The 26625-nt window shown below is 39.3% G+C and overlaps 1 protein-coding gene and 1 long non-coding RNA gene across 5 annotated transcripts in view; one reads left to right on the top strand and one right to left on the bottom strand.

Annotated features, from left to right (window-relative positions):
* Positions 1-9301, bottom strand: part of LOC135362781 (uncharacterized) — a 64562-nt gene extending 55261 nt beyond the window's left edge. The window contains exons 1-2 of the long non-coding RNA XR_010407978.1: positions 9198-9301; positions 807-980 (exon numbers count right to left, since the gene is read on the bottom strand). This is a non-coding gene — a long non-coding RNA (uncharacterized LOC135362781). The remainder of the gene's footprint in view (positions 1-806; positions 981-9197) is intronic.
* The window catches only part of VGLL3 (vestigial like family member 3), a 49184-nt gene continuing 30794 nt past the window's right edge, over positions 8236-26625 (top strand). The window contains exons 1-2 of one of the 4 annotated variants that reach the window (XM_045902683.3): positions 8236-9006; positions 22126-22408. In XM_045902683.3, coding sequence (XP_045758639.1) covers positions 8881-9006; positions 22126-22408 — 409 coding nt within the window. In that variant the 5' untranslated portion in view covers positions 8236-8880. Of the gene's footprint in view, positions 9007-9142; positions 9317-22122; positions 22409-26625 lie in introns of those variants that run through there. The other 3 variants (XM_045902682.3, XM_045902686.3, XM_064580294.1) reach the window with 3 other exon arrangements.

The following is a 26625-nucleotide window of genomic DNA, read 5'->3' as shown; positions in this document are numbered from 1 at the left end:
GGGACTGAAAATTAGGCTAAACAATAATGAAAGGTATATTTTCTAGGTAGAGTTCACATAATATATTCTTAGCGTCCGTGTTCTTCCTATTTGGCATTGAAAGAGACCAAAACAAGAACATTATAGATTAACAATTCCACAACATTCGTAGATCACAGAGTGAGTCGTTCAATTGAAATTAACTACAGCAGGCTTACACTGTACTTACTTCTGGTGCTGTGTGAGTCACCAAAGAAATATCTAACTCTGCCATTTCCCCCATGGAATTTATTGCTTTATCTTTTCATAAGGGAGGCAATTACGGTAACTGAAATGATCAGGGCAAAATAAAGAGTAACAATAATAATAATTACATACAATCAAGCCACAAAATATAAGGTGCAGACAGTACAAATTATAATGGTATAAAAGCAGTCAATTTTAAAATGTTAAGATATGCTTCCTAGAAGAGGTGCTACTTATAATGGGCCTTGGAAGTAAGTGGGATTTTGAATGTACTCCAGGCATCTAAAGCCACCGGGATAATAATGTTAAGATAAGCTCTCCAACGATCTCTTTACATGATAAGAATGAAATAGGCTGTTGGGATGCAAATAAATCACTTTCAGGATTTGAAGTACCATGCATACCTCATTTTTGCGTCAAACACAGTGCATGAAAATTTGGCAAAACCAAACAAACAACAAAAAGTGGAGTAATTTTGTTTGTTTGTTTGTTTCATAAAAGTTATGGGCCTTCAAAGTGGTCCAAGAAGGTTTCCTTAAATGCAAAACCTCTTTGGTGTTTATTAAACATAAATTACTTACAACACTTGTGATTTACTCTCAATGTGCCAGGTTGACACCTCTTGTACAAAGGGACAGCACAGCCCTCGGTGCCATTGTGTGCCTGGTGATCGTGTGGAGTTGTGTGGCGTAACTTTTCCCCTCTGCTTTCTCTCTTCGGAATGACAGCAACATGGGCCTTTGGCTTCATTAATCCTACAATATTTAAATCAAATTATAAAACAATGTATTAAAAATGAGAAATAAATTCAAACCACATTGTTCTGGCTGTTGTGATTTATTAGTCCAACTGGTCTTTGTCTGTGGCTAGGTAGCCCAACAGGTTAGGACAGAGTGTTAATGATGCCAAGATCAAGGGTTTAATCCTCCATGGCTTACTTAGCTTTGTTCCTTCCATGGATAGAACCGTACCCACACCCAGGCCACACTTCATGTGATTGTATTCCACTTGTCAGAGGCTGACAGAGACAAGGTAGTTAAATTAGCCCAGATCAACCACGGCTACCAGGAAAACCAGCGAAGAAACAGACAAGGAACTCAAGGTACACAATGAACTGTCTGTCATTATCTTCCATGAGGACAAATGATTCTATTTCATGATGCAATACGTACGCTTTGCTGATTTTTTTAATACAGGCTAAGAAGTATCTTGATATCTCTTCATCTCTTCTCACTGTTTCCCAACTTCGATTCCTCTATTATTCAATCTCTATAAAATACACTAGATCAGGCGTACTCTGAAATCCTACAATTCCAGGCAAAATTAATTAAAACGAAACAAAACAAACCTCTGCAAAGAGGGCATGTTGACTGTCTCAGGAATACGTCCTAAGTGGTATATAGAGGTACTAAGAGAGGGTCATGGCAAACCTCCCATGTCAGAACTTAGGAAGCAGGTGATGCCATTTGCTATGTGTCACTGCCGAATCAACTGGAGATATTTAAAATCTCACTTCTTGTAAGCAAAGCAAACTATAAGGATTAGAGATAGCCTCATTATTAATTGCAAATAAGTGAAAATTTATCCTCAGAATCTCTAAGTGAGGTCTTCAACCTATAACTAGCACTGTGTGCTCTAACCTAAAGACATTATAAGATGAGTAACTACATTAGAGAAGGGGCCACTTTACTAGATGTTGAAAGCCATCAGGAAAAAAAAAAAGGTGCCACCTTGACTCAGATACAAATAATACCTCAGATACAAATAATACCTGTAAGAAGCACTAAGAAATTCTTACATAGATGTTTTTAAAATACTCAACAAAGAGAACATGCTATTATGAGCTCACCCATCAAATCTTACCAGGCTGAAAGCAAATGAAATAATGCAAAACATAAGAGGCATGTGCCATGCATAACTCTCACGTGTCTGCTACCCTAGATTGTCCTTGAATTCACAGGACTGGATGGTTGGCTTGTGGTGTTTAGATCAGAACTCTTAAAAAGACCCCCACATTTTGTGGGATATTGAAGAAATTTTCAATAATAATCTGGGCTGCATATGGTTTCATTTGCATTATTTATTGACTTTAGAACTCCATATAAGATACATCTCCACTCCATAAGTCTTGGGTTCTGAGGAATGCTCTGGGTTGGAAGCTAATTTTTGTGAGTTATTTGCATATATAGGTGATTTGAAGATGGATGAGATCGCTCAAGATGAGAGGATAGAGTAAGATAAGAAAAAGGCCCAGGACAAAGCAAGTATTGGCAGAGGAAACTGAGAAGGAACAGCCAAAGTGTAAGTAGACAGATTAAGACAGAGGGATGTCATGGAAGGATGTCAAGAGAAGAGAGAATTTTAAGGAGTAATTAATCCTTGATGTGAAAATTTATGAAGCATCAATTAAGATGCAGTTTAAAAATGAACTTTGAGCTTGTTAGCATGATCATTACTGGACTTCAATAAATTTTGGTGGGGTGATGACATAGAAATCTGATTGCAAGTGGAGTCAATAGGGCATGGAAAGGGAGAACATGGAGAAAGTGAATTTGAGGGATTTGAGATTGATGGAGAGGATAGGAGGTAAGAGTTGCAAGAGGACATGGGTAAGCATGCTAGAGAAACATGTGAAGTTGCTGAGCATTGAGGAAGGCCCATTTAAGGTAGGTGATCCTAAAGCACAACTGAATAAAGTGGCTTATTGCTTTACATGTGAGTTTTGACCTTCTGTTTTTATAACCATTCCATTGGTATTACTGGCACCACCCCTAGATCCAGGGTACTCCCCACTGGCCCTCTTCCTAATTATGCCTCTCCTCACAGGTATCGGTAGGGCGAAGGGGACATGCTCACCAAAAGCCCTTCCTTCTAGCTCCTCCTTCCCCATTAAACTATTATATTAGTTTCCAATTGCTGCTGTAACAAATTGCCACAAACTCAGTGACTTAAAACTATGCAAATTTATTATCTTACAACTCTGGAGGTCAGAAGTCCAAAATGATGTAGGCAAGGCTGTGTTCCTTCTGGCAGCTTTAGGGCCCCTGTCTTGCCTTTTGCAGCTTCTAGCGGCTGCCTGTGTTCCTTGGCTCGTTACTCCCTTTCATTTTCACAGTTGTCAATGGCCCATAGAATCTTTCTCACTTCAGATCAACGGGACACAGACTTTTCTGCCTTCTGACTCCTTCTTAAAAAGACCCTTGTGATTACACTGGGCCCACTCAGATAATCCAGGATAATTTTCCTGTCTTAAAATCTACTCATTGGTAGCCTTCATTCCATCAGCAATCTTAGCTCCCTTTTGCTATGTGAAATAAGCATGTTCATAAATTCTAGGGATTAAAGTATAGCATCTTTGGGGGCTGGGGAAACATTATTCTGCCTAGAACCACCATGTTTCTGTACTTAACACCTGGGAAATCCTTGTGCAGATGACCCAAGCCTATTTCCTATGAGCCATGATTCCTAGAAGGGGCTGCATTATTAGGAGGCTCAGCTTAGGCCAGAGGGTGGGTCAAGAATCAGCTATTTGGTGGACTGAGAGGAGGGTTTAGATACACAGGTTGAGGAATTCACGTGTGTGTATTGCAGATGCCATATGTTTTCTTACACTGGTTCCCCAAGTTAAAGACTAGTCTGGCTGTCATCACTCAAAAAAATAAAAGCTGCTTTCCTTTTTGCCTTATCTTATCCCAAGAGATATTGGGGAAAACCACTTCATGTTACCCCTCTAAATAAAGCTGGTTTGGGGATTTCATGTCACCAAATCCCAGTTGTAAAATTGGGAACATTCTAGGAAAGTTGGTGATTGGGGCCAAAAATACAGTGACTATAAACCCCTGGCTCAGAAGCATTGGGAACATTTAGGGTAATTTTGGTATTCTATTGGAACTGCAGTGGCTGGAACAGAAAAGAGTAAGAGGTTAAACACCAATGGGTAAGATCTAGTTCCACATCAGAGCTGAACCAGAAGGGAGGTGGGACAGTTTGAGAGAAGGAAAAGAAAGGATAAAAGGGTAAAATTTCAGGAACTTTAGCTCAAAGTACAAATAATCAAGTTCCATTTCATTATTATTTTATTCCAAGTAATTGTGACACCTCCACATAATAGACATGACAACAAGTACACCAGTGATCAGATCACATTCTCTGATCTGTGTGACTCACTACTGTTAAATGCAATAGGCCTACATTTTTTCTTCCCCACCCCTTTCTGAAACTCCAAGATGACCAAAGAACGATCTAATCTAAAACCTCTTCTTTCTTTTATGTATGTATATGTTTAAATGGATATATATGAATATGCATGCATATATACATATGTGTGTGTGTGTGTGTGTGTATAGGCATGGATAGATACGGTATGTATACATATAAATATACATATGAGCTTGTTTATATAGCCTTAGCATAGGGTGATAGGGAGAGAATGGAACCAAGAATCAAGAGACTTGGGATTTTGCTTTTAGTGTGCCTCCAGTTCTGTAGGAGACGTGAATCAGACCACGTGTTTGCTTATCACTGAAAGATGTTTTAGACTAGATGATCTTTCTGATTCTTTTCTACTCTAAAACCCTGAACATCTACCTGGGAAGTCAGGTACGTTCCTGACAGGAATTATCTTACGTTCTATTAATGATCAAACAAAGACTCCAGCCCTTGACAAGTTATCTTCCCTCTCTGTCCAGTCCATACTTCTTCTAGATTCTAATTCTGGGCAGAATTTTTTGCTAGTCTCTCATTTTTTCCCCATCAGTACAATTTAGAAATGAAGGAAGGTATCAAAACAAAGATACTTCATTATAGAAAGATTTTGCCAAGCACCTCTAGACTTTTGAGTCCGTGGCTTATTAGTATCCAAGTACTACATGTTTGTCATATAATAAATATTTGCAACATACTAAAGGCCATATGGGGAACAAGGAAGATTCAGAAATTGCAGGTATGGATATTTTGGATTTAGTTTTGGCTTTATTTTCTAAGTCAACAGATATATACTGAACATCTTCTAAATGTTAAATATACAAGATATAAATGCTCTCTGCAAATCTAGTGGAGGAGATATATTGAACATGTAATTATATTAAAAACAATGAGCTACAGATAATTAAGTTATTTGAAGATACAGTTGGAAGTGTTAAGAGTTTAAAACAGGAGGCTTGCTCTAGAGGAAAGGGTGCCCTTGCAAACTAACTTTTTGGCCTAATTTAGTCACATTCCACTGCAGGTCTAAAAGTTTCTCGTATCGCAAGAGATCTTCTCATTCTAACATACAGTAGAGGGGCGCCTGGGTGGCTCAGTTGTTAAGCATCTGCCTTCGGCTCAGGTCATGATCCCAGGGTGCTGGGATCGAGCCCCGCATCGGGCTCCCTGTTCCTCAGGAAGCCTGCTTCTCCCTCTCTCACTCCCCCTGCTTGTGTTCCCTCTCTCGCCGTCTCTCTTTCTCTCTCTGTCAGATAAATAAATAAAATCTTTGAAAAAAAATAACATACAGTAGAAATCCTGATACAGGATCTAAAACCATGTTCCATGTTCTGACCTTCACTGATGTGCTTGGATCCTCCATGAGTTTGTAAGCTCCTTGAAGAATTTTTTCTCCTTTTTAAAATACTTTATTCAATGAATGCTTATTAAGCCAGGCATTTATGATTGAGATTCACAGATAAAAAAATCACAGTCCCTGTTCTCAAGTGGCCATGGTCATGTTGGGGGGAAAAAGCAAATAGACAGTTTCAAATCACGTGATTGGTATGGTTAGAGCAAGATTCATTGGGTGCTGGCATTGCCGAAAGTAGAGGTGTCAAAGCTGGTCTTCAGTGGATGTTTTGGAAGACGATCCTCTGAAGAACAGAAAGGAATTAGCAAGTGAAAAAGGTAGAGTGTTTTGGTGCAGAAGTTCTGGTCATGCATGAAAAGGGAAGGTCATAGGAGACACCATGCTCTTTCCTGGAAAGGGAGGTCTCAATTCACGTGGCTGAATGGACAGTTACAGAAGATGGTGACATAGGCAGGGACCAGAATTTGAAGGTTAAAAAGTTGGGATTGTGGGGAGCTATTGTAAAAGTTCTTTTTTAAAGAGGGACAAAACATTATTACTCTGTTGGATTTGCAGTGGCTGGGACAGAAAACAGTAAGAGATAAATTGTGTGAAGCATGGATCAGAAGAGGGTTCTACTTGGGGCCTGGAAATCAGGTAGAAGCTTTCTTCAGGAGTCTGGGTGAAAGATGCTGCGTGAACTAAGGGTTATAGCAGCAGAGATAAATAGACGAGGGAAGAGAGTCAGTAGAAGTGTAAAGTTGGGATCGAGTGGACTCAGGTTGGGGCTGTGGGAAAATATTAGTGCTATCATGACTGAGGTCCCTATGGAACTTCTATATGGAACCATCTAGATAGAAGCCAAATAGGTGAATCTGGAACACAGGAAAGGATGACCAGAGGATGTCAGTTTGTGAAAAGACAATGACAACATTTCAAATAAGTTCATATGTCTTATTGATAGGAATACTTCATTACAAAAAGCCCTTAATAAATATACTTTTAATATTCAATGGATGAAAGAATGAATGAGTGAATAGGAGTTGTTAGGAGTAGCAAAGAGTTCCTGTCAATTACTATAGTTCATGTATTTGAGTGTATAAGTGTGTATATGTGTGAATATATATGTATTTATGTAAATGTGTCTGTGTAGTTATATATGCACACATACACATTCATATCAAGATTAGCATTATATTAATACTGTACATCTCTGTTAGTCTGCTAGGGCTGCCATAATAAAACCACAGGACTGGGTGCCTTGAACAACAGAAATTTACTTTCTGACATCTTTGGAGGCTAAAAGTCCAATATGGGGCTCCTGGGTTGCTCAGATAGTTAAGCGTCTGCCTTTGGCTCTGGTCCTGCTCCTGGGGTCCCGGGATTGAGCCCCACATGGGGATCCCTGCTCAGCAGAAAGCCTGCCTCTCCCCCTTCTCCTGCTTGTGCTCTCTCTCTGTCAAGTGAATGAATAAAATCTTAAAAAAATAAATAAATAAAAGTCCAATATCAGGTTGCCCTCAAGATTAGTTTCTAGTTTCTTCCCGGCTTGCAGACTGCACTTTCTCACTGGCTGTCCCAAAGGCTTCCCTCTGTGCCAGCGCAGACAGGGATCCTGTGTCCCTTCCTCTTTTATAAGGACACCAGTCCTAGATTAGGATCCCACTGTTAGGACCTCACTTAATCTTAATTCCCTCCTGATAGGCCCTGTCTCCAAACACAGTCACAGTGGGGGTTAGACTTCAAACATATGAATTTTGGGGGAACACAATTCAATCCATAACAACATCAGTGCATGTGACATCCAGATCGACTTTTCCTCAGACAAAGGGTAGTCTCTGTGAAAACAAAGAAACTGTTCTGTGTCATAAAAGAGAATCCCTAAATAGAAGGGGAGAGATATACTTGTTAAAGTTCAAAGAGTTTGCTTATTTATAAAGTAATTATAATTATTTTCTACTTTACCTGATTATATAAAAATACAGTTATATTCCTACAAAGAGGAGAGGATTATAAGCCACTTGCAAGTAGATAAACCTTTAATAGCTGAATAGGTTTAATCAGTTGTTATTGTCTATTACTCCATGGAAACCAGGCAGGAAGAGCCAGAAAAGGTTGACGTCCCACAACAATTTCTTATCATGAAGGTGTAAACTTAAAGCGGAGATCACTGGGTAGAAAACTCTGTTGCATTCTTGGCATGTGCGCACTTGTAATAAAGTTAACTTTCACTTATGGTTATATTTAACGTAAAGGCTAATCCCAGTTTACTTTGTGCCTGTTCTGTTTTACCTCTTTGCACACTTGGCCTTCGTTTAGCCCTGGCCTCTGCGTTGGTGTTTCCCCCCAGAAGCTCCCTGGGTTGGGCAGCCCCCGCCCTGACAGCCAGGTGACAGAGACGGGGTGGAAAGCCTGCGCTCCGAGGGCGCGGAGCCTCTCGCGTACCGTTCCGCTCCCACCATCATCCCGCTGCCGGAAGGCGGAGAGCGCTTCAAACTTCGCTCCAATCCGCAGCCGGCCTTCCCCGGGGTCCCCCGCTGGGCGACCCGCCCGCCGCGGACCGAGTTGGAGGAACTTTGCGGCGCTCGGCGTCAGAGCCTGCGGCGGCGAGGTGCTCCCCCTCCTCCCCAGCGCCCCCCTCCCTCTGCCCCCGCCTCCCGGTCCTCGCCCAGGCGCGAGCTCCGGTGATAGGACGAGCCCCGGGCTTGCATTGTGTATATGCAAACCAGAGCCCCGGCTCCCCAGGGCTGCCCAACCCGGCCGGGGCTGCGGCTGCGGCTGGCGCTGCGGTGGGCGCCGCTGTCCTCGCCGGAGCCGGGCACTGTCATGCCCCCGCCGCGCGGCGGGCCGCTGCGTCCCGGAGCCGCCATATAAGCCCAGGCAAGGGGACACTCGGAGGGGCTGAAGATGAAGGTGCCCGCGCATGGGCCCCCACTGATTGCCAAGCCCTCCCGAGCCCGCGCCCCGCGCGGAGCCCGCGGCCGCCGAGGACCCGCCTTCGCCGCAGTAGCAGCTGGAGCAGCGACAGAGGAGGCAGCTGCGGCGGTGGCGGCGGCGCCCGTCGCCCGAGCGCGTAGAGCGGCGGCGGCAGCTCGGGGGCCGCCGCTGCCCCGGCTGCCATGAGTTGTGCGGCGGTGATGTATCACCCCCAGCCGTATGGAGCGCCCCAGTATCTGCCCAACCCTGTGGCAGCTGCAACCTGCCCCACAGCTTACTACCACCCGGCGCCCCAACCTGGCCAGCAGGTGAGTCACCGACCGGGCAGCCCTCCGGGGGCGGGGGCGAGGGGCACCGAGAGTATCTGTCTGGGACTCGGGCGACGTCCCGCCGGGACGGGCGGCGCGGAGGATGCTCTGGGACCTGCGGGAGCGCCCTTGAGCAGAGGGAAGGGACGAGCAGCCTGGTGGACGGGTGGGGATTCGGTGTGAGGCATTACCTGGCTGGGGGCTTCATTGAGCTGTTGTCACCGGAGCTCAGAGGCTGCTCCTCATAGCCACCTTAGCCCTTTGGGCTCAGTTCTCTGACACTCACCAAGGGCATCTGTCTTAGGAGTATGTGAGTAAACTTCCTTTTAAATCAAATATTTTGTTTTCTTTGGAAAGGTGGAGTGTTTCAGGGTTCTCTTGATTAAGAGGATAAAATGTGTCGCCGACATAGGGGAGGCTACCTGGACAGAGAGCTCATGGAATGACCTTTCTGGAACTTTTATGGAACAGAGGTCTAGTGTAACGTCTGTCAAATGTTACTAGAACTTCTCTGTAGAGTCTGTCTTCTTATGACTGTGACTTAGAGGGCAGGAATTGATCCCAAACTTCCTCATTCATTTTTAATTCCATCAAAGCACAGAGATGTTATAGTTCAGCCTAGTGGAAGTGTTTCCCCGCTCAAGAGGTAACCTTGGATCACTGGATGCTGGGTCTTCATCAAGCTGAGAGTGACCGAGAATGCTGTGGATAAAAAGGGCTCTGGAACCAGGGAGATGATACAGTTCCTTTAGAAGGGAGAGTAGGGTGTGGGGGAAGTTAGCACTAGGTACCCCTGGACATTCCTCTCTGGACACCAACAGAATGTGTGTCAGGCCTTAGTTAATGCTACAGAGAACACATATGTGAGTATGTGGCACTAGCTTGTACCAAAGTAAGGTCCTCAGACTCTGGGAATTAGGGAATTAGGGTTGAGTTGGTGAGATTTAAAAAATACAATTTATGCACTCCGGAAATTACCATCCACAGAATTTATTGATTGGGTTTTTAAAAATTTCTTAGGAACCATATGTTTTATTGTGGTCTTGAGGGTTTGGCTCTTTATTATAATTTACATAATTAATTTTGATTTCTGTATTCCCTTTACCTGTTTCTTTGCTAGATTTGTAGGGCTACTCTTCGGAAAGAAATCATAACTTCAGTGTAGAATTTAGGGACTGTAAAATTCAGCTGATTCTGGAGCACATGCCCCAGAGTTATCTGCAGAACAATATAAGCTTAACAGGACCAAGTAGGGCAAAAGAGAAAGGAACCCCATTTTATTGCTATCATTTATTTATTTATTTTTTAATATTCAGGAGCTTTAGCATTTGAAAACAAGATTACTTTTAGGAAAGAGAATGGGAAAGCATTTTGTAATTTGTGGTCAATGGTGATAGATTTAAAACCTTTTGGTTATGCTGTTTGCTTTTCTTTGATTTTAAATATAAAAGATATAAGTAATGGAGAAAACCAATTGGTACAAATTAGACAAGTGAGGCAAAGAGATACTGGATATCATTTTTATGTGTTTTATAAACACTCAGTCCCAGATGAACCACCCTATTTCCTCCCTTCCTTTCCTCCATCTCAGAGACTGTGGAGGCTCTCAATTGTCAATTGGAATGTGGACAAGCAACAGACTCAGAATTACTAAGCATACAGGAAAGTATTTTTCCCCTTAAAAAATAACTTGAACTATAGAAGTTATGAATAGGGTTTTGTTCTATAGAACTGTGAAAATAATTCCATTAATATATGAATCTGTGGTGGAGGTTAGGCTTATAATACTCTTGAACTAGAAAATAAAATTCAGTATCAGAAAAATTATAAATTACTGATCATAAAATTCAGTTTTCAGTAAGAAATAACTCTAGTACTCTAACTTGTGTAATAGTGCTGCAACTCAATCCCCAAATATCATTCTTTTGCTGAGACCATCAACAAACTGAAGAATGAGGTTTCTTTTCACCTGAATTGTCCACATTGACAAGTTGCACATAGTAGTAAATGTCACCTTCACTACACTATAGGGTTCCGTAGGTATCGTTCAAGTAGATAATTGGCTGAGTCAACTTTAAGAACTTAGCTGAGAGGTGTGCTTGGAAATTTTCATGTTACTTTTACTAAAATGGCTTGTTGGAGGTTATTTTTTCTGATGTTGTTAAGTAAAGAAGTAGACTATAACTGGCTAGCGAAATAAAGAGACTTGATAGTGTAACTACTGTTCTTTTTACTGTCAGGAGTTTATTTTGATGACCTATATTTTCTATTGGAAAAAAGTAAATCAGGAAATTCTTATCAGGCTGACAGCATTTTTAGACTATGTGGTGCGTGGGTGAAGTGGGACTAATATTGACTTGGCTGGCCCTAATGCAGTCATCCGAGAATACATATTTTGGTTGTTTTTTACATTCCATAAGGTTTTATCATTATTATCCATGAAGATTGTTTTCTCCATCCATGGGAAGTGACCCCTAATAGCATCTTGCCTGGGAGACAAAAATAAAGGCTACCACTCCTACTGCATTTGAAAAATTGATTTGTTGAGCACAAAAAAAGAAAAGCAGAAAAAGTGATAGAGTTATAAAGAAAGTTTCACGGTCATTGATAAAATGTTAGAAAAAAAAACAAGCTTTTCAGCTTTGTATTGCTTCTGTAATCAGTTGTAGTGGTGTATCTTTGAGCCCTCAAATCCATATAGCTCAGAAGTCCTTGTAAGTTAGTATAGCATAATGGTCTATTATGATGGATTTTATCCAAAGGTGTATTTTTCCTCTCCATGTATGATCATATAGCCGAAAATTATTTTTGAAATAATAGAATATCATCCTCCAGGCATGTGTACTCTGCTTTATCCTTAAAAACACGGATGTGCACTTGAAATTTTAAATTCAGATTTTCGTCAAGCATACTATGCATTGTACGTGGGTAATAGGTTGGTGTCTTAAAAACACAGTTAACTGCATATATATCGGGCGGCACTATGTGAATCAAAATAATTTGTAAATATGTCTGCAGAGTAAATTTTATAGTCCCTGACATTAATTCCTAGAAGTTGCTTGGCTGTGAGTAAATCTTCCAGTGTGCTTTATCCAGCCAGGATTTGCTGAGAGATGCTAAGCTCCCTGGTCCACATGCCCACCATCTCTTTAACATCTCCTCAAGAGAACTCTTGACTCAGTCTCTCAGCCCATGCTCCGGAGGCATGATGACACTGCAGAACGTGTCCAGAAAGGAATGTGCTTGCATTCTAACAGTGACAGTAGGAACTAAGAAAAACAAATTTCCAAATATGTGTCAGGAAAAATTGAGGGAAATGACATGAAATCATAGATTCCCTTCATACCTGGGGGACTTCTCATCTTCAATGTAGACAGTCTGTTATTGTCTAAATCTGCCTCCCCCCTCCATTTACTCATAATGTCAACACTAGAAAATTACGTAAAGCTTTCAGAATCGTGTCGTTTATAGATGAGGTGGTGAAAGCAGGAAAAAAAAAAAAAAGATTGCCAGTTTTCTAATTGTGCATAGGGGCTTTTAACAATTACACTCCGGGTTTCATATAAGTTAGAGCATATTTACTCAGTCCTCTTCAAGGGGGACAGCTGGGCGAATCTGCCTGCATGCTTTCACCTAAAAGAATTAAGTGCTCTTAGGAGGCAGAACTCCAGTTACAAGTTTGTAAGGAGTTTGTTTGTTTGTTTGTTTTTTCCAAGCTATTTCTCTGGACTTTGGCGCTTTGGTTAGGTCATAGAATGCTCTCTAATAAACACCCTGAAAAAACATACTTCAATCCCTCCTTTTGCAAATGGGAGAATGGATGCTCACAGGGCTGAAGTGGCTAGTCAAAGATTTCAAAGCTGATTGGTGACAAAATTAGGACCATCAGAAGCCATGCTCCCCAACGTAGCATCTTTCCACCATCCCATGCAGCCTCCGAAGCTTTTTCCTTTTTTTTTTTCTTTTTGCTATTGCACAATAGGCTTATTTTTGTCTTTAGTGCTCCAAATCAACTTTTTGATAAAGAAGATTAATATGCAGTAGATTCTTTGGCCTTGGAGCTTGAAATTCTTTCCAAGTCCTTGGTAGTGTACTTTTTTAGTTTAGGCATTCCAAAGTCCTTTTGAAAGCATTTGTATTATGCTAATGACTTTTGCTATCCATTCTGCATCCTTCGTTGATGAGGCAGAATATCCACTTAGCAAATGAACGTTTATTTATTTTAAAATAATCTTCAGGAAGTGGTATTAACAGTCAGCTTTAAGTGCCTCATATATTACTGTTATTCCAATGTAAGTTTAGATTCATTAAACGGAAAGAACACAATTAAATCCTAAATAGTCTCAATATACAGCCAGCTTATTTAAGGTGGAGGATCCAATTTTCTTGCAACTGTAAGCAAGGACTTAAGTGGACTTATAAGAATTCATACAGGACTTCTTTGAGAAAGAACAGCCCCTATAATTCCACACTACACAAATTAACTTGACTGCACAGACTTAGAAGCTTAAAGTGCCCCAGAGTTTTATGCTCCCAATAACTTTCCAGCCAGAAAATTCAAAGCTGGAGAAAAAAAAAAATTAAACTTTAAAATAACTAAACTAAACTGTTGTCTCTGGCAGTCAACCAGAAGAGAGATTACAATAACGATAGAAAGGGAAGGCTTGGAATCAGTAAAATCATGCATGGTGGAGATTTGTTCACCAGGAAACCAAATGCCAGGACAAGAAGACACTCTTTGTTTTGGACAAATGCAAGGAAGTTTTAGTTCACTTCTCACTTAATAAAGTCTCCCATCCCATGAAGTTGGGGATGTCAGGGACATGTGCCACACCAAAGGAAATAAGGGTGTTCAGAGGGAAGAAGCTTGCCATTGTGCACAGTGACTCTGGGTTATTGCTGCAAAGATGCTGAGCTGATCCCTTTGGGTAGTATATATATTTCTGTCTTGTTACCCTTCTGTGCAAAGGGAATGTTCAATGAGACTAAAAATATTATGCTCAGGATGCTCAGGGCAGAGCCTAAAGCAAACTTGTGCATCAGACTTCCTGTCTGTCATTTTAAAACTTGGGTGGTAAAGTTGGATCCCATTCCCATAGGCCCTGTTTCCAGCTAGCTTTAAAAAAAAAAAAAATCCCAAACTAATTCATCCAGTAATAGATAATAATTTAAGGTATTATCTCCAGAAAAATATTTTCATTTAAGAAACAAAAGCTGTCTGATACTTGAATTTCAGGTTCTGGCAGACACAGTGAAGGAAATAATTTTGGGCAAAACTCTGCCCCAAATCCTTCAAAAAGCACCTCTTTAAGCAGCTGGTTTTCTGCTTTAACTATTCATTTAGGAAGACCCGACAGTGCCTTGAACCAGTAGACCCAAACATCTGCTGCTAAAAATGAGTCATATATGCCATATTTATAGATATCTCAGTGGATACCAGATTTATGCCAATAATTTAAAAGTGTGGTCTGACCTGGGGTAACCGAACTGTTTTTCATTCATCTTGTGCTTTAGTAGAGGGGAAGAAAAAGGAAGAAAAGAAAGGAAGAATGACCTAAAGTAAACAGGTGTCCTTTTTCTTAGAACGCTAATGTTTTAGTCTGCCAAAACACTTGTCCTCGGTGGGTAGAGCGAAGGGCAAGGTGGTTGAAGGATGCATCCTTTCTTGTTACTATGAAGATAGATAAAGGAGATACCAAAGGTAACTCTTAGGAATTGGGCTAGATGACCCGTCTCTAGGAATGAATTAGTCTTCAATGGTCTGTAGGGTATTTTTGGCTGGTGTCCTGCAAAATCAGAAGAGGCGGCCAACGTAAGAAACAAAATTAAGTGTGAATTTGTCTAGAGCTCTAGCATGCTGCTTATTAGGATATAGAGTTGGATGAGACCTCTGATATAATCAAGTCTCAAAATTCCTCATTTTCAGAAGAGGAAGCTGAAGGCCAGATGGTTTGGTGACTTTACCCAGACTCATGGACTCATTTTGGTCAAATCCTCATTCCTATTCCCATTCTCTTTCTATCGTGGTCCCTTCCCGTCTGGACTTCTTTGGAAACAAGGAAACAATAATTTACCTAATGTTACCTTCTTGCTTTTCTTATTTTAAAATTTTTAAGTATTAGCTCCTTAGAGAAATTGGACAATTAGCCATAGGGATAAACTGTGAGGTTCTCTTTATTTACTATTGGCCTTCCAACTAACTATGAGCAGCTTGAGTTTAATGATGGGCTATGACTTTCATCTTTGTGGCTCCATGTCTTTGCACAATTACTGATAGAAAAGAAGAATTAATTGGCGATTTGATGAATAACAGATGAATTTTTAAAAATGAAGTCATACCCTATGTCTAGTAATAGGATTATAAAGACATATCAGAAATTCACATCTTGGAAACTTGTTTCATTCAAAGTAGTCAGTTTGAGAGAGAACACATACCCTTATGATGTGATCATTGCTTAAAATATTTTGGAAATGCAAATTTTGAAATTCTCTCTAAGTATGTGGCACATTTTTTTGGAACATCCTCAAAACTGGGAAGTTTTCATCCTTGGAGGGGATGAGTTTGATTTTTGATAATGACCAGAATCACTGAGAGGCAAGTGCGCTCAAAAATAGCAGATCGAGTTAGTATTATTTTTGGTTTGTTCCTCCTGACTGTTAAGAAAAATAAAAACAAAACAAAACAAACAAACACAGAATCTCGAGTTATGACTATGTCTCACAAAATTGGCTCTGCTCACATTTTCAAAATAGGATTTCCAGAAAAGTGGTAGGCAATTGTATTATGTATCTGACTTGCCAAGGAGACAATACCTTTTTAGATATAGACTTCAGTTTTATATAGATGTATATCTACTTTAAAGAGCGCTGCATGATTTAATAGCCATAACTCTGATATATGTTTACATCTCTATTTTTTTAATGTTATAAGTAACTTTGACTTTCCTTAGTTATGGGATGCCATTTGATGCTTTGCTGATTGTGGGCTTCTTTTTATTTATTCAATTAAAATAAATATATAGAGACTCATTTCCTTCAGTCTGTTTTCTTGGCGCATGCTTTGTACTCAGACGGAAATAGGTTCTAATCCTGTCTCTGCCATTTACTAGTTCAATGATCCTAGCCAAGCAAATCAGTTTTTGCATATGTAAATTGGAAACAAATATTTGGACAAAATATTTGTGTGTGTGTGTTTGAGAGAGGGAAGCAAAATATGATATGTAAAAGGTCTGTGGCGTAGCTCTTCATCCTGACCCCTCCCTTAACCTGATTACTCCTCCTTTTCCAAACAGGCTAAGGATCAAAATTTCAAGTCTGTCTGAGATATTTTTAAAAATCTGTTACCAAGTAAATTCAGAAAAATATGACCAAGGAGCAGTCAGCTGCTCTTATGGACTTTACACTTTGAAACATAGGGAATTTGAAACATTTACTCCAGGCTAGTGGTCCTTTCTTATAGGCGCCAACCATGTTTTTTGAACATAAAAGAATCATTGCATTTAGAGAAGAGAGCCAGTAGAAATTGGGAAAAAGAAAAGAAAAAGAAAAAAGAACGAAAAAAAAAAAAAAGACAAAGCTGTTTCCAAATATCCAATGTTTCATTAAAATACTTTTGTTTTTTTTTAGGAAAAGAAGTTTCCACATATGCACAGTAATCATTTGGCATTTTGTAAGCTTAAGCCTTGGGGAGTTAGTGGTATTTGGCTCCTGACATGGAAGTCTCTCTTGTCAGACAAATCCTTTCCCCTGCACATTCCTGTGAGAGTTTGTTCCTATCCTGCCTTGTGGCAGGCTGTGAGGTGGCTGGGTATGGTCTGTGCTGCCTGGGCCTACTCCTTCCTACGCTGCTTGAACCTCTTCTCGTGAGTTAGTTTTCACTCTGTGGCTGCTAACTCAGTCATTGTTTCACCTAACCCAGGGTCATTTCGCCTGGGGGAAAATTGTCATTACTCTGAAATGGGGATGAGCCAGTTAATGGGCACTAAATAAACCCATTTGTAGGTGTTGAAGTCCCTTTTGATGATGTCTTTATTTTGGTTAACAATTCTTCAGTCTCCCAAGAAAAGCATAAACTTATCTGAGATTTGGATATTTGTAGGAAGTGATTGTGCATCTTGAAAAAAAAATATATTGACTAGATTGCCCTTTGACCTCAATTCAGGAAATCTAGGTTCTGATGATTTGAGATTTATTCTCAACATTTTGAATGTTATATATTATTCTCAAGAAAGAATGTAACACCAGGCAAGTTTCATTCCAAGGAGCAAACACCAAGTGAATACAGAATATGGCAAAAGTACACATGAATAATTTACTTAGTTAAAAATAGGCAAAGAATTGATTTACACTCACCAAAGCACAGATATCGAAAAGTAGCTAAGGCTTAAGAGTCTATGGAGGAGAATATTAAGATGGTGTGATTGTCAGCGTATGAGTCAATTGCTGTTTAAATTCTGTGCCTGTTTTCTTTGTACTCACACTTAATATTTTTTAAATGTATGCAAATTGTTCAACATCATTAGTCATTAGGGAAATGCAAATCAAAACCACAGTGAGGTACCACTTCATACCCACTAGGATGGCTATAGCTGTAATAATAATTCTTTTAAAATCCAGAAAATAATAAGTGTTTTTTTCTGCCAAGGGATGTGGACAAATTGGACACCAAGTACATTGCTGGTGGGAATCTAAAATGGTTCAGCTGCTGTGGAAACAGTTTGGCAGTTCCCTAATAAGTTAAGCTTAGTGTTACCATATGACCCAATGATCATACATGCCTACCCAAGAGATTTGAAAAGAGATATGCAACCCAATACATGTATACACACATTCAGAACAGCATTATCTGCAGTAGCCAGAAGGTGGATGTGAGTCAAATGTCCATCTGTGGATACGTGGATAAACAAATTGTGGTATATAGATCTAATGGAATATTACTCAGCTTTAAAAAGAATGAAGTACTGGTTCAGTGTGAATGAACCTTGCAAACATGCTAAGAGAAAGAATCTAGAAGCAAAAAAGTCACATATGTATGATTTAATTTATAGGAAATATCCAGGATAGATAAATTCCTAGAGACAGAATGCGGATTGGTGGTTATCATGAACTGGTGGGGAGGAGTCAGAGAATAGGGAGTTAATACTTCATAGGTACAAAATTTCCCTTTGGGTTGACGCAATGTTTTGGACTAGATAGAGATGGTAGTTGCACAACATTCTCAATGTACTAAATGCCACAGAATCATTCACTTTCAAAAGGTTAATTTTATGTGAATTTCACCTCAATGAAAAAAGAGTTAAAAAAATTGGGATATTTACCAGGAGAGCAAAACTGAAAAAAGACATCCAGTACCAAGGCTTGAGAGGGATATGGAGCAACAGGAACTCTCGTAAACTGGCCGTCCATGTGTAAGTTGGTGAAAATTACTTGAGAAAACCGGCAATATCTGTTAGGGCTGAACCACATCCGTACATACCCTATGACCCAGCAATCTTCTCTTCAATATATACCCCAAAGAAATGCAGACATATGTTCATTAAAATACATGCTCACTGTTCATAGGAGTACTCTTTTGTAATAGCCCAAATCTGGAAAACTGGCCAAATGCCCGTGAGTGGTAGAATAGATGAATGTACAATGAGAATGAACAGTCTAAAACTGCATGCGACAATATGCATGAATCTCATGAACACGGTATTGAGTGAAAGAAGCCAGACGCAAAAGGGTACCTGCTGTATGAGTCCGTTCATATAAAGTACAAGACAGTTTTGGCTGTCTACATTGATAGAAGTCTGATTAGTGGTTGCTGTTGAGGAGGTAGTGTCTTGAAGGAAGCAGTGAGGATATTCTAGTCCGTGGTCTGTTACTAGTTGCATTGAGGTATTCAGTTTATCAAGTTTACGACCTATACATTTATGATATGTAACCTTTTCTGTTTATATTGCTCCTCAGTAAAAACATTTAAAAATAGGCAAATTCAGTGCATTTTAGGAAGGTTTCAGGCCATTTGGATACTTCAGAATTCTTATTTTAACCAGTGGTATTGATTGTGAAGTTAATCGTGTGTGTTCACACGTGCGCGTGTGCGTATGTGTGAATGTGTGCATGTGTGTTAAATGTAAATATTTAAGTTGGTTCACTATAATTTGTGAAAATTGACTCACCTTAATCTGAAAAAAGTACAAGAGAATGATAGATATGCCTTATGTCCTGCCTATTGGTAGGTGTATCATAGGCTCTCTTTCCATTTTATTTATTTGATAGTCTCCAAGCAGATGTATAGAATTAATAGAAGACCTGTCTTAAAGAGCTGGGAGAGAAAAAAAAAAAAGCATATCTTATATTCATTCAGAAAGTTGTATTTAAATAGAGTCAGTACATATATTTATATAAAATCACCGGTGTTTGCCTATCAAAGGAAATAATATATATTTATGCATACACAGACATATATTACATATATATGAAATGTAAAGGATATAGGGAATAAATGCAACCATAAACAGAAGAATGATTTTTAGAAAATAGACTAATAAAAGGCATTTTGTTACAATGGCAGATTTTGTTCACTTTTTCCCCATTTCATATAGAATTTTTCATATGTAAATTTTAGATTAATTTATTTGTATCCAACGATTCAACACTTGGTAAAAAAGAGTAACATGAAATTTTACAATGTTTAGAAACTTGTGTGATCTTAAATAAATTGAAAATCTATAGATTAAATTCAACTGCCGTTAATTAATAAATTAAGATATTTTAGTACTGCTATTATTGGTCCTAATATTCCGCTATCTTTATATCAGGATTTGCAGTCGTAAATCTTTTACATATATGTAAAACTTTAATTTTATTTCATCTAACAATTATTTGCTAATTGGGATAAAATAAAACATTGCCTTTCTTTGGATAATTAGCACAGCCCAGGGCCCTTTCCTTTAAAGAATAAATGTTAAAATTAAACAAATGAAACAATTAGATGCTAAACCTGACTCTTACAAACTGATGCTGAACTAGACATTAACAGGAAAAAAAGCTCAGTTTCAGAGATAGTAATGAACACCAGTGGACAGTGAAGTCACTCCCTAGATCAGTTTTAACAGCTTTCCTATATAAAAACAGTGCTTCTTTTTAATACACTGGAGTACCTGGCAGAGAGTGTGTGTGTGTATGCTTCACGGCATAACTTCAGATAAATACACATGCACACAGAGAAATAGTACTGTGATTTGACTAATAAATTGTAGTATTTGTTTATTTTTTAATGGAATTTAAAGTCAGGAGTAACTTTAGAGGCCATTTAGTTCAGTCCCCTTATTTTACACATAACCTTTGTTACCGTGGTGTTTTTACTATTGAAGTTAAATATAAACATGTTCAAACCTGTGCAAAACAGACTGTAAGAAATATAACCGTGTGGTCTTTACAATCGCCTATTCATCAGCAAGGCATATTCACTCACGGGAATGAATTATCTACTCATCAGCAAGCGATAACCATATTGACACAGATTTTAAATATAAAGTAATACATATACTTATAAATAACAGCTCCTACATAATAACCAACAGCTCATAATATGCCTGAACATTTCAGGGCCCACCTCACTCAAGAACAACATATTCATTGCTGGGGGAAAGTGTTCAATTTATTGAATGATGCATTTATAATTTAGGGCTATAGATTTTTGAAGCTAGTAATTACATTAGAACCACGAGTCTGGGCTATGTGTTTTGATAACATTTGCAAAACTATGTGCTTACGAGTATTCTAGAATGATTTCTTTTTTTTGACTCACATTCATTTTCCAGCATGCATTTTTTTCTGACATAAAAATGGTATAACAAAGAAACAGGTTTTGCAGGTATATGAATGAGAGAGCTCATTTCATCATTAGGATAATAAGTTTTACAACTATCTTTAGCATTATATATATCATATATATATAATTCACATTGAAGTTGTTGCTTACAAAAATCATATGTACTCAATGAAAAACATTTGGAAATATTGAAAAAGTAGGAATAACAACTACAGAACTTACCAGCCAGAAAACATTAACATACCATTTTGGTGATTCCCCCCCCCCCTCACTAGATACCCCTCCCCTGCCCTTCTAAACACACATAAATATACCTGCATGTTCTTACTATGCATTCTAGCTCCACCACTCTCATCCTCTGTGACCTTTGGCAAGTGACTTCACTTCTCTGTGCCTTTGTTTCTTCATCTTTAAAATATGGACCGTGATAATAACCATGATGTAGAATTATAACAACTAAGGGAAGTAATAAGTTCAAGTTTTATAAGAGTGCCTGGTGTAATATATATTGACCATTAAGCATATTGAGCATATGTTTTAAGCATGTTTTAAAATTACCAAAACTCTCTCATCTTTATTTGCAAGCCGCCCTAGCCTTTGGTAGCACCGGGTATTATTTTCAGTAAGCCAGAATATCATCTGTGCTCCCCCCCATGATAATGGGGGCAAGTGCAACATCTGCAAATATGTTCCATGCAAAATGGATCTTCACACAGACTTAGTTTGTCATTTTAGTTTGATTTTTGAGAAATGAGTTGGGCACATCTGCCAAATCCTTTTATAAGATGCTACGTTCCTGTTTTTATTTTAGTTTATTTCATTTATGGAAAGCTCCTTTCTTCTCCACCCCTCCCCCCAGGCACCCCCTCCTGTCCCCCATTCCTCTGTGTCCCAAACTGTAATGTTGGTGTACGTTGAAGCTTTAAAATAGAGAATTGATGAAAAATTGGAAAGAATCTGTCCCGTTTTTAAAGCCGTCCTCCTTTTGGTATGTTTAGATTATGAAAAAGAGAAACCAAACAAACCTGTCTTTTACACTCTGAAAATATATTGTCTGGTAATGATAATTTACTTTTTTTTTTTTTTTTTTTTTGCCAAATTGGAAATAACAGACTTATTTTTTCAGGGTGGGAAGGAGAAAACTGGTTTGGGGAGGGGGAAGATGGAGTACAGCAGACAAAGAATCAGTTTGCAAACATATGTTAATATTTAGATTTTTTTTAAGTGAAAAGTTAAGTAGTTAATGCTTTTTTACAAACTGTCTTTGATACCGTGTTTTGTTTATTCCATCCCAGAAGAAGTTAGCGGTATACAGCAAGATGCAGGACTCTCTGGAAGTCACCCTTCCCAGCAAACAAGAGGAGGAGGAGGATGAGGAGGAGGAGGAGGAGGAGGAGGAGAAAGACCAGCCTGCCGAGATGGAGTACCTTAACTCTCGCTGTGTCCTTTTCACTTATTTCCAGGGAGACATTGGGTCAGTAGTGGATGAACACTTCTCAAGAGCTTTGGGCCAAGCCAGCACCCTCCATCCAGAATCTGCCATTTCAAAAAGCAAGATGGGGCTAACCCCCCTATGGCGAGGTAAGAATTCAAAAGCAGATGCTCTCCAGGGCACTGTCTCTGTTTCGCAACTGCTTGTACCAGGTTCCAGCTGGAGACTTGCCCCTGGAGGACGGATATCCACTTGCTTTTTAATTTTTAAGGACAGCAAGGAATTTCTTTCAGACAAACAGCTGGATCAGTTTTGTCACATGTGGAATGCAGGGTTGGAAAGGATGCAGTCACACCCCTTAAATTCCTCATGGAAAGTAGTGATGCAACCGGCCTGAGTTTATAGTGGCAGGACCGAGCTGTGAAGCGCCATTCCTTAAAGCCCCAGTGGCCCAATTTGGATCTCTAAATAATAGGTGTGCCTGGATCAGCTTTTAAAAATTAGCTCTTGCTCATTCCACTAGGTGCTACGTGGTGACATAGCAGAAATCTGAGTCTGACCCGGGAGTACAAACTTTGAAAGCCTTCTGTGTTCTCTTGATAGTTTTCTCTGTCTTGCTTTGTTGTGGTATGAACTCTTTGAGTTGACAATCCAGACATTATTGACTGTGTCTACATAGTTTAGACTATTGTTTTTACCTTGTAAAAGTAAAGCAGTCGATTGGCCATCCACTTCTGTATTTCCTGCTCTATAGAGGTCAGAGGTGTGTTTGAGTCTGATTCCTGGCTCACAGGAAATCGCTGGGTGACATCTTAAATGGGCAAATTACAGGGTTAGGGGAAAATGCATATATCATTTCAACGATAGTTTTAGAGAATTGTGTTATGGGTGTTTCTTTTGAACTCACCTGGTTATAAGAAGCCTCTAGTAAAATCATTCTCAAAGTGTGGTTTCCAGTACCAGGAACATGGGCATCACATGGGAGCCTGTTAGAAATGCAAAGTCGTGGGCTGCGCCCCAGAACTACTGAATCAGAAACTCAAGGGTACAGCAAATTGTCTTTTAACCAGCCCTCAGATACAGGCTCAAGGTTGACAGTCATTAATCTAGTGCTGTTAAAAGCAAAGATTGCAGGCCCCTAACTCGGACCCAGTAAATCAGAGTCTCCAAAGGGAAGCTCTGGGAATCACATCTTAACAAGTGCCCCAAGCGATCCTATGATGAGGAAAGGCAGGCTACCTGTGGTAGGTAACCTATGGTAGAGGGCAGGTAAGAGGTGATACACAGTCATTCCCTCTCAGTACCAGAGGAATGCTTCTGCTCTGTTGTGGGAGAGATCATGGCTATATGAAATTGCTGGGCCTGACCTGATTGCCAGCCTGCCTTCCTGCCTTCCTTCTTTCTTCTTTTTAGTACATATGAACAGCACTAAGATAGCAGTGACTCTAAAGAGGAAGGTGGAATACAAACCCAAATGATGGAGACCTTGACAGAAATAATTGGGAAGCATGATTGCTTATTTGATTAGTAAACGTTACGGACTTCCCACAAAACTGAGAACTTAGTCCTTGGAAGCCTAAGATGATTGTGGAATCAACCAATATTCTATTTGATAGCATGTGGTAAATACTTTTAATATGTGTTTAAGGTGAAAAATAGGAAAACTTCAGTATATTAGCTGACTTTAATAAAGTAGTCTGATATATCAATAATAAATCATATCAAGATAATCTGTCCTAGGAGAATATTAAATATAATGCCTACTTTTTTTTTGGCATAGTGGCATATACAACCTAGTAATCATTTAATCTGGAATATAGAAATAAGAGCCCAAAATTATAGTTAAATGTGAGTGACTATCTATAGCATTATAACCAGGATAGTTGCAAGTGAGGTATTGTGTATATGCAAAAACTCTACAATCCAGTGTTTTTCCCATTATCTGTGCAACTGAATAGAGCTCTTTGGACTGATGTCCAGTGTCCAAGTAGAAAAGACAGATAATGGTTAATGTTTCAGTAACTGTTATTACAATTTTCTTGGGATTATCTGAAATTTGGCCTTCAAGTCTACCTCCTGTTTCATTCATTGACATAAGCAGCAAATATTAAGGTCCCACTATGTTCTAGGTAGTGGGGCTATATCCGTGAACTTGAGAGTCTAAGCCTCTACATTCATGAAACTTTTTAGTGGAAGAGACAGGTAATAAGTAAATAATGAAATGCTAGGTGTTGTTTTACTTTGCGTGATGATAGATGTTCTGTTACATGTGGCCACGGACCTGAAGGAAATAAGAGTGTTCCTCATCATATGAACATCAAGGGGGAAGTTATTTGAGGCAGCGGGGACACCAAGTACAAAGGTCCTGTGGAAGGACTGAGCTTAGAGTGTTCAGTGAGAAGCAAGAGTACTGCCATGAGCGGAATGAAAAGCAGAGTGCTAGGTAGAGACTAGGATTTTTAGGACTTTGTCAGTTTAGTGTCTCAGGGTAGTGCAGGCAAATGCAGCAGGCTCTTTAATTTTCATCTCTCCCTGTCTAAGACTACATATATCGTATCTAGTTTTCTCACATCATTTTCCCTGGTACTCAAGATAATGCGTTTCTGCCTAGAAAATCAAGAATAAATATGAATTGAATGATGTGACTGAATTAGGTGAATCAAGTTCATACCATTCATTTATCCCAGATGAGAAAACAAAAAAGTTCTCAATATAGAATTTATGAGCATTAACTGTGAAACCTTTGGTTATAGTTTCCTTATTTATAAAATAAGGGGGTTGAATTAAGTGACTGTTAAGATCTTTGTAGAGTTCTGTGATTTCAAGTGTATTATTTACTTTCCATTTGTGATAGAACTTTGCCATAGTTGTTTCTAGTTGCAAATTAGTCGATTTTTGATAAACACACATAACCTTGGATGTGGTTGAAAGGAGATCGATCTACCAAAATGTAATTAAAGTTTTGGAAAATAATATCCTTAAGAGAGGTATAATAAATTGAGATTCCCATGTCTGGTGAAGAGAGTTACTGGTAATTTTGTATAATTGCCAAAGTAACGCAGATTTGGATAATGCAGTCATTGGATTCTGTTCATTTTGGGGTTCCAGTATGGGCCTTATTATGTCTGACTACAACATGATCTTGGATTAAATACTTAAATCTTTCTGAACTCAACTTCAACTATAATATGTGTTTATTGATATACACTTCCCAGGGTTATTGTAAAGATTCTGTGATAATGTGTATGAATGATTTGTGGCTCAGGGCTTTATGCAAGGTGCTAAATGATCAGACACATGCCTTCTCTCTCTTCCTTAAATAAGTTTCCACTCATTTGGCACATAGAAAACCAACCTTGGGTTTTTATCCAGAAACTTTGTTTTCTGGAAGTTTGTTTATCTGGCAAAACCAGGGTGTCTTGGACAAAGTAGCTACTCAATGCTATGGACAACGGTGATGGCCATGGCAGTGATACTTTATGCAGGAGCTGCTAACCAGCTGTATTAAATAAAGGGTCTAATTTATGGCATGAAGTTTTTACAGGCTACACAAGTGCTACAGTGTTACCAAGGAATTTAAAACTGAGTTATGTTTGATTGCAGAATATATTTCCCCCGTAAATCTTTGGACAAAGATAGAGTGTCAGCTAATAATGGAATAATGGTCATACTTTAAGTGTGTGTCTTGGCGGAGTTAGAAAAGTCCTCTTTAGGTGTTTGGCAGCTTTTAGGCAAACAATTGGTAGGAAATATTTGTACTTTATTTGGCACAATATCACATCAATTACCTCTTGTCCCAGTATATATTCTTACAGAGATTGAATAGGGCTTCTCAGTTGAGAAAACATAATGAATCTGATTGCCCTCTTATAGAAACATTGGCTTCAAATAGGTCTATGCATTGATCTCAGTGCCCAAGTGTTATTACAAAAAGTGTGTGTGTATGTGTGTGTGTGCGCGCACGCGTGTGTAGGAAAGTGGAGCAGTTGAGCTTTAACAAAATAAAAATATCACTAACTGAAAAACCTTGCTGAATGGTGAACTTGATATTTTGTTGTTGTTACAAAATAAATAATTATTGCTTGATTTATTTATATAGTGTCTGCTTAGAGCAATTCATTCTCAATTGCAAAGACCTCTCAAAATGAGCACTAACCTGAAACAATAAAAGAGGAGAAAGGGCGGGAGGGCCTGTCTCTTGAGCTGGGTGAGACTGGGAAGGACAGCTCTGCTGTATCCCCAGGAGGCACTGGAGGTCCTCCCTGCCGCTCCTGGCAAGTTCAGGACAAACACACGGAAGGAAACTGAGGCCTGACTTCCGTCATCATCCTGCCTCCTTGAAACTCCCATTTTAGTCACAGTGTCC

The sequence above is a fragment of the Mirounga angustirostris genome, unplaced genomic scaffold (genome assembly GCF_029215605.1).
Source record: "Mirounga angustirostris isolate CCGP_5_RB_7025 unplaced genomic scaffold, mMirAng1.0.hap1 SCAF_1, whole genome shotgun sequence".
Lineage (NCBI taxonomy): Eukaryota > Metazoa > Chordata > Mammalia > Carnivora > Phocidae > Mirounga > Mirounga angustirostris.
Note: the sequence above shows the minus strand (reverse complement) of the source record. Positions and strands in the feature narration are given on the sequence as shown.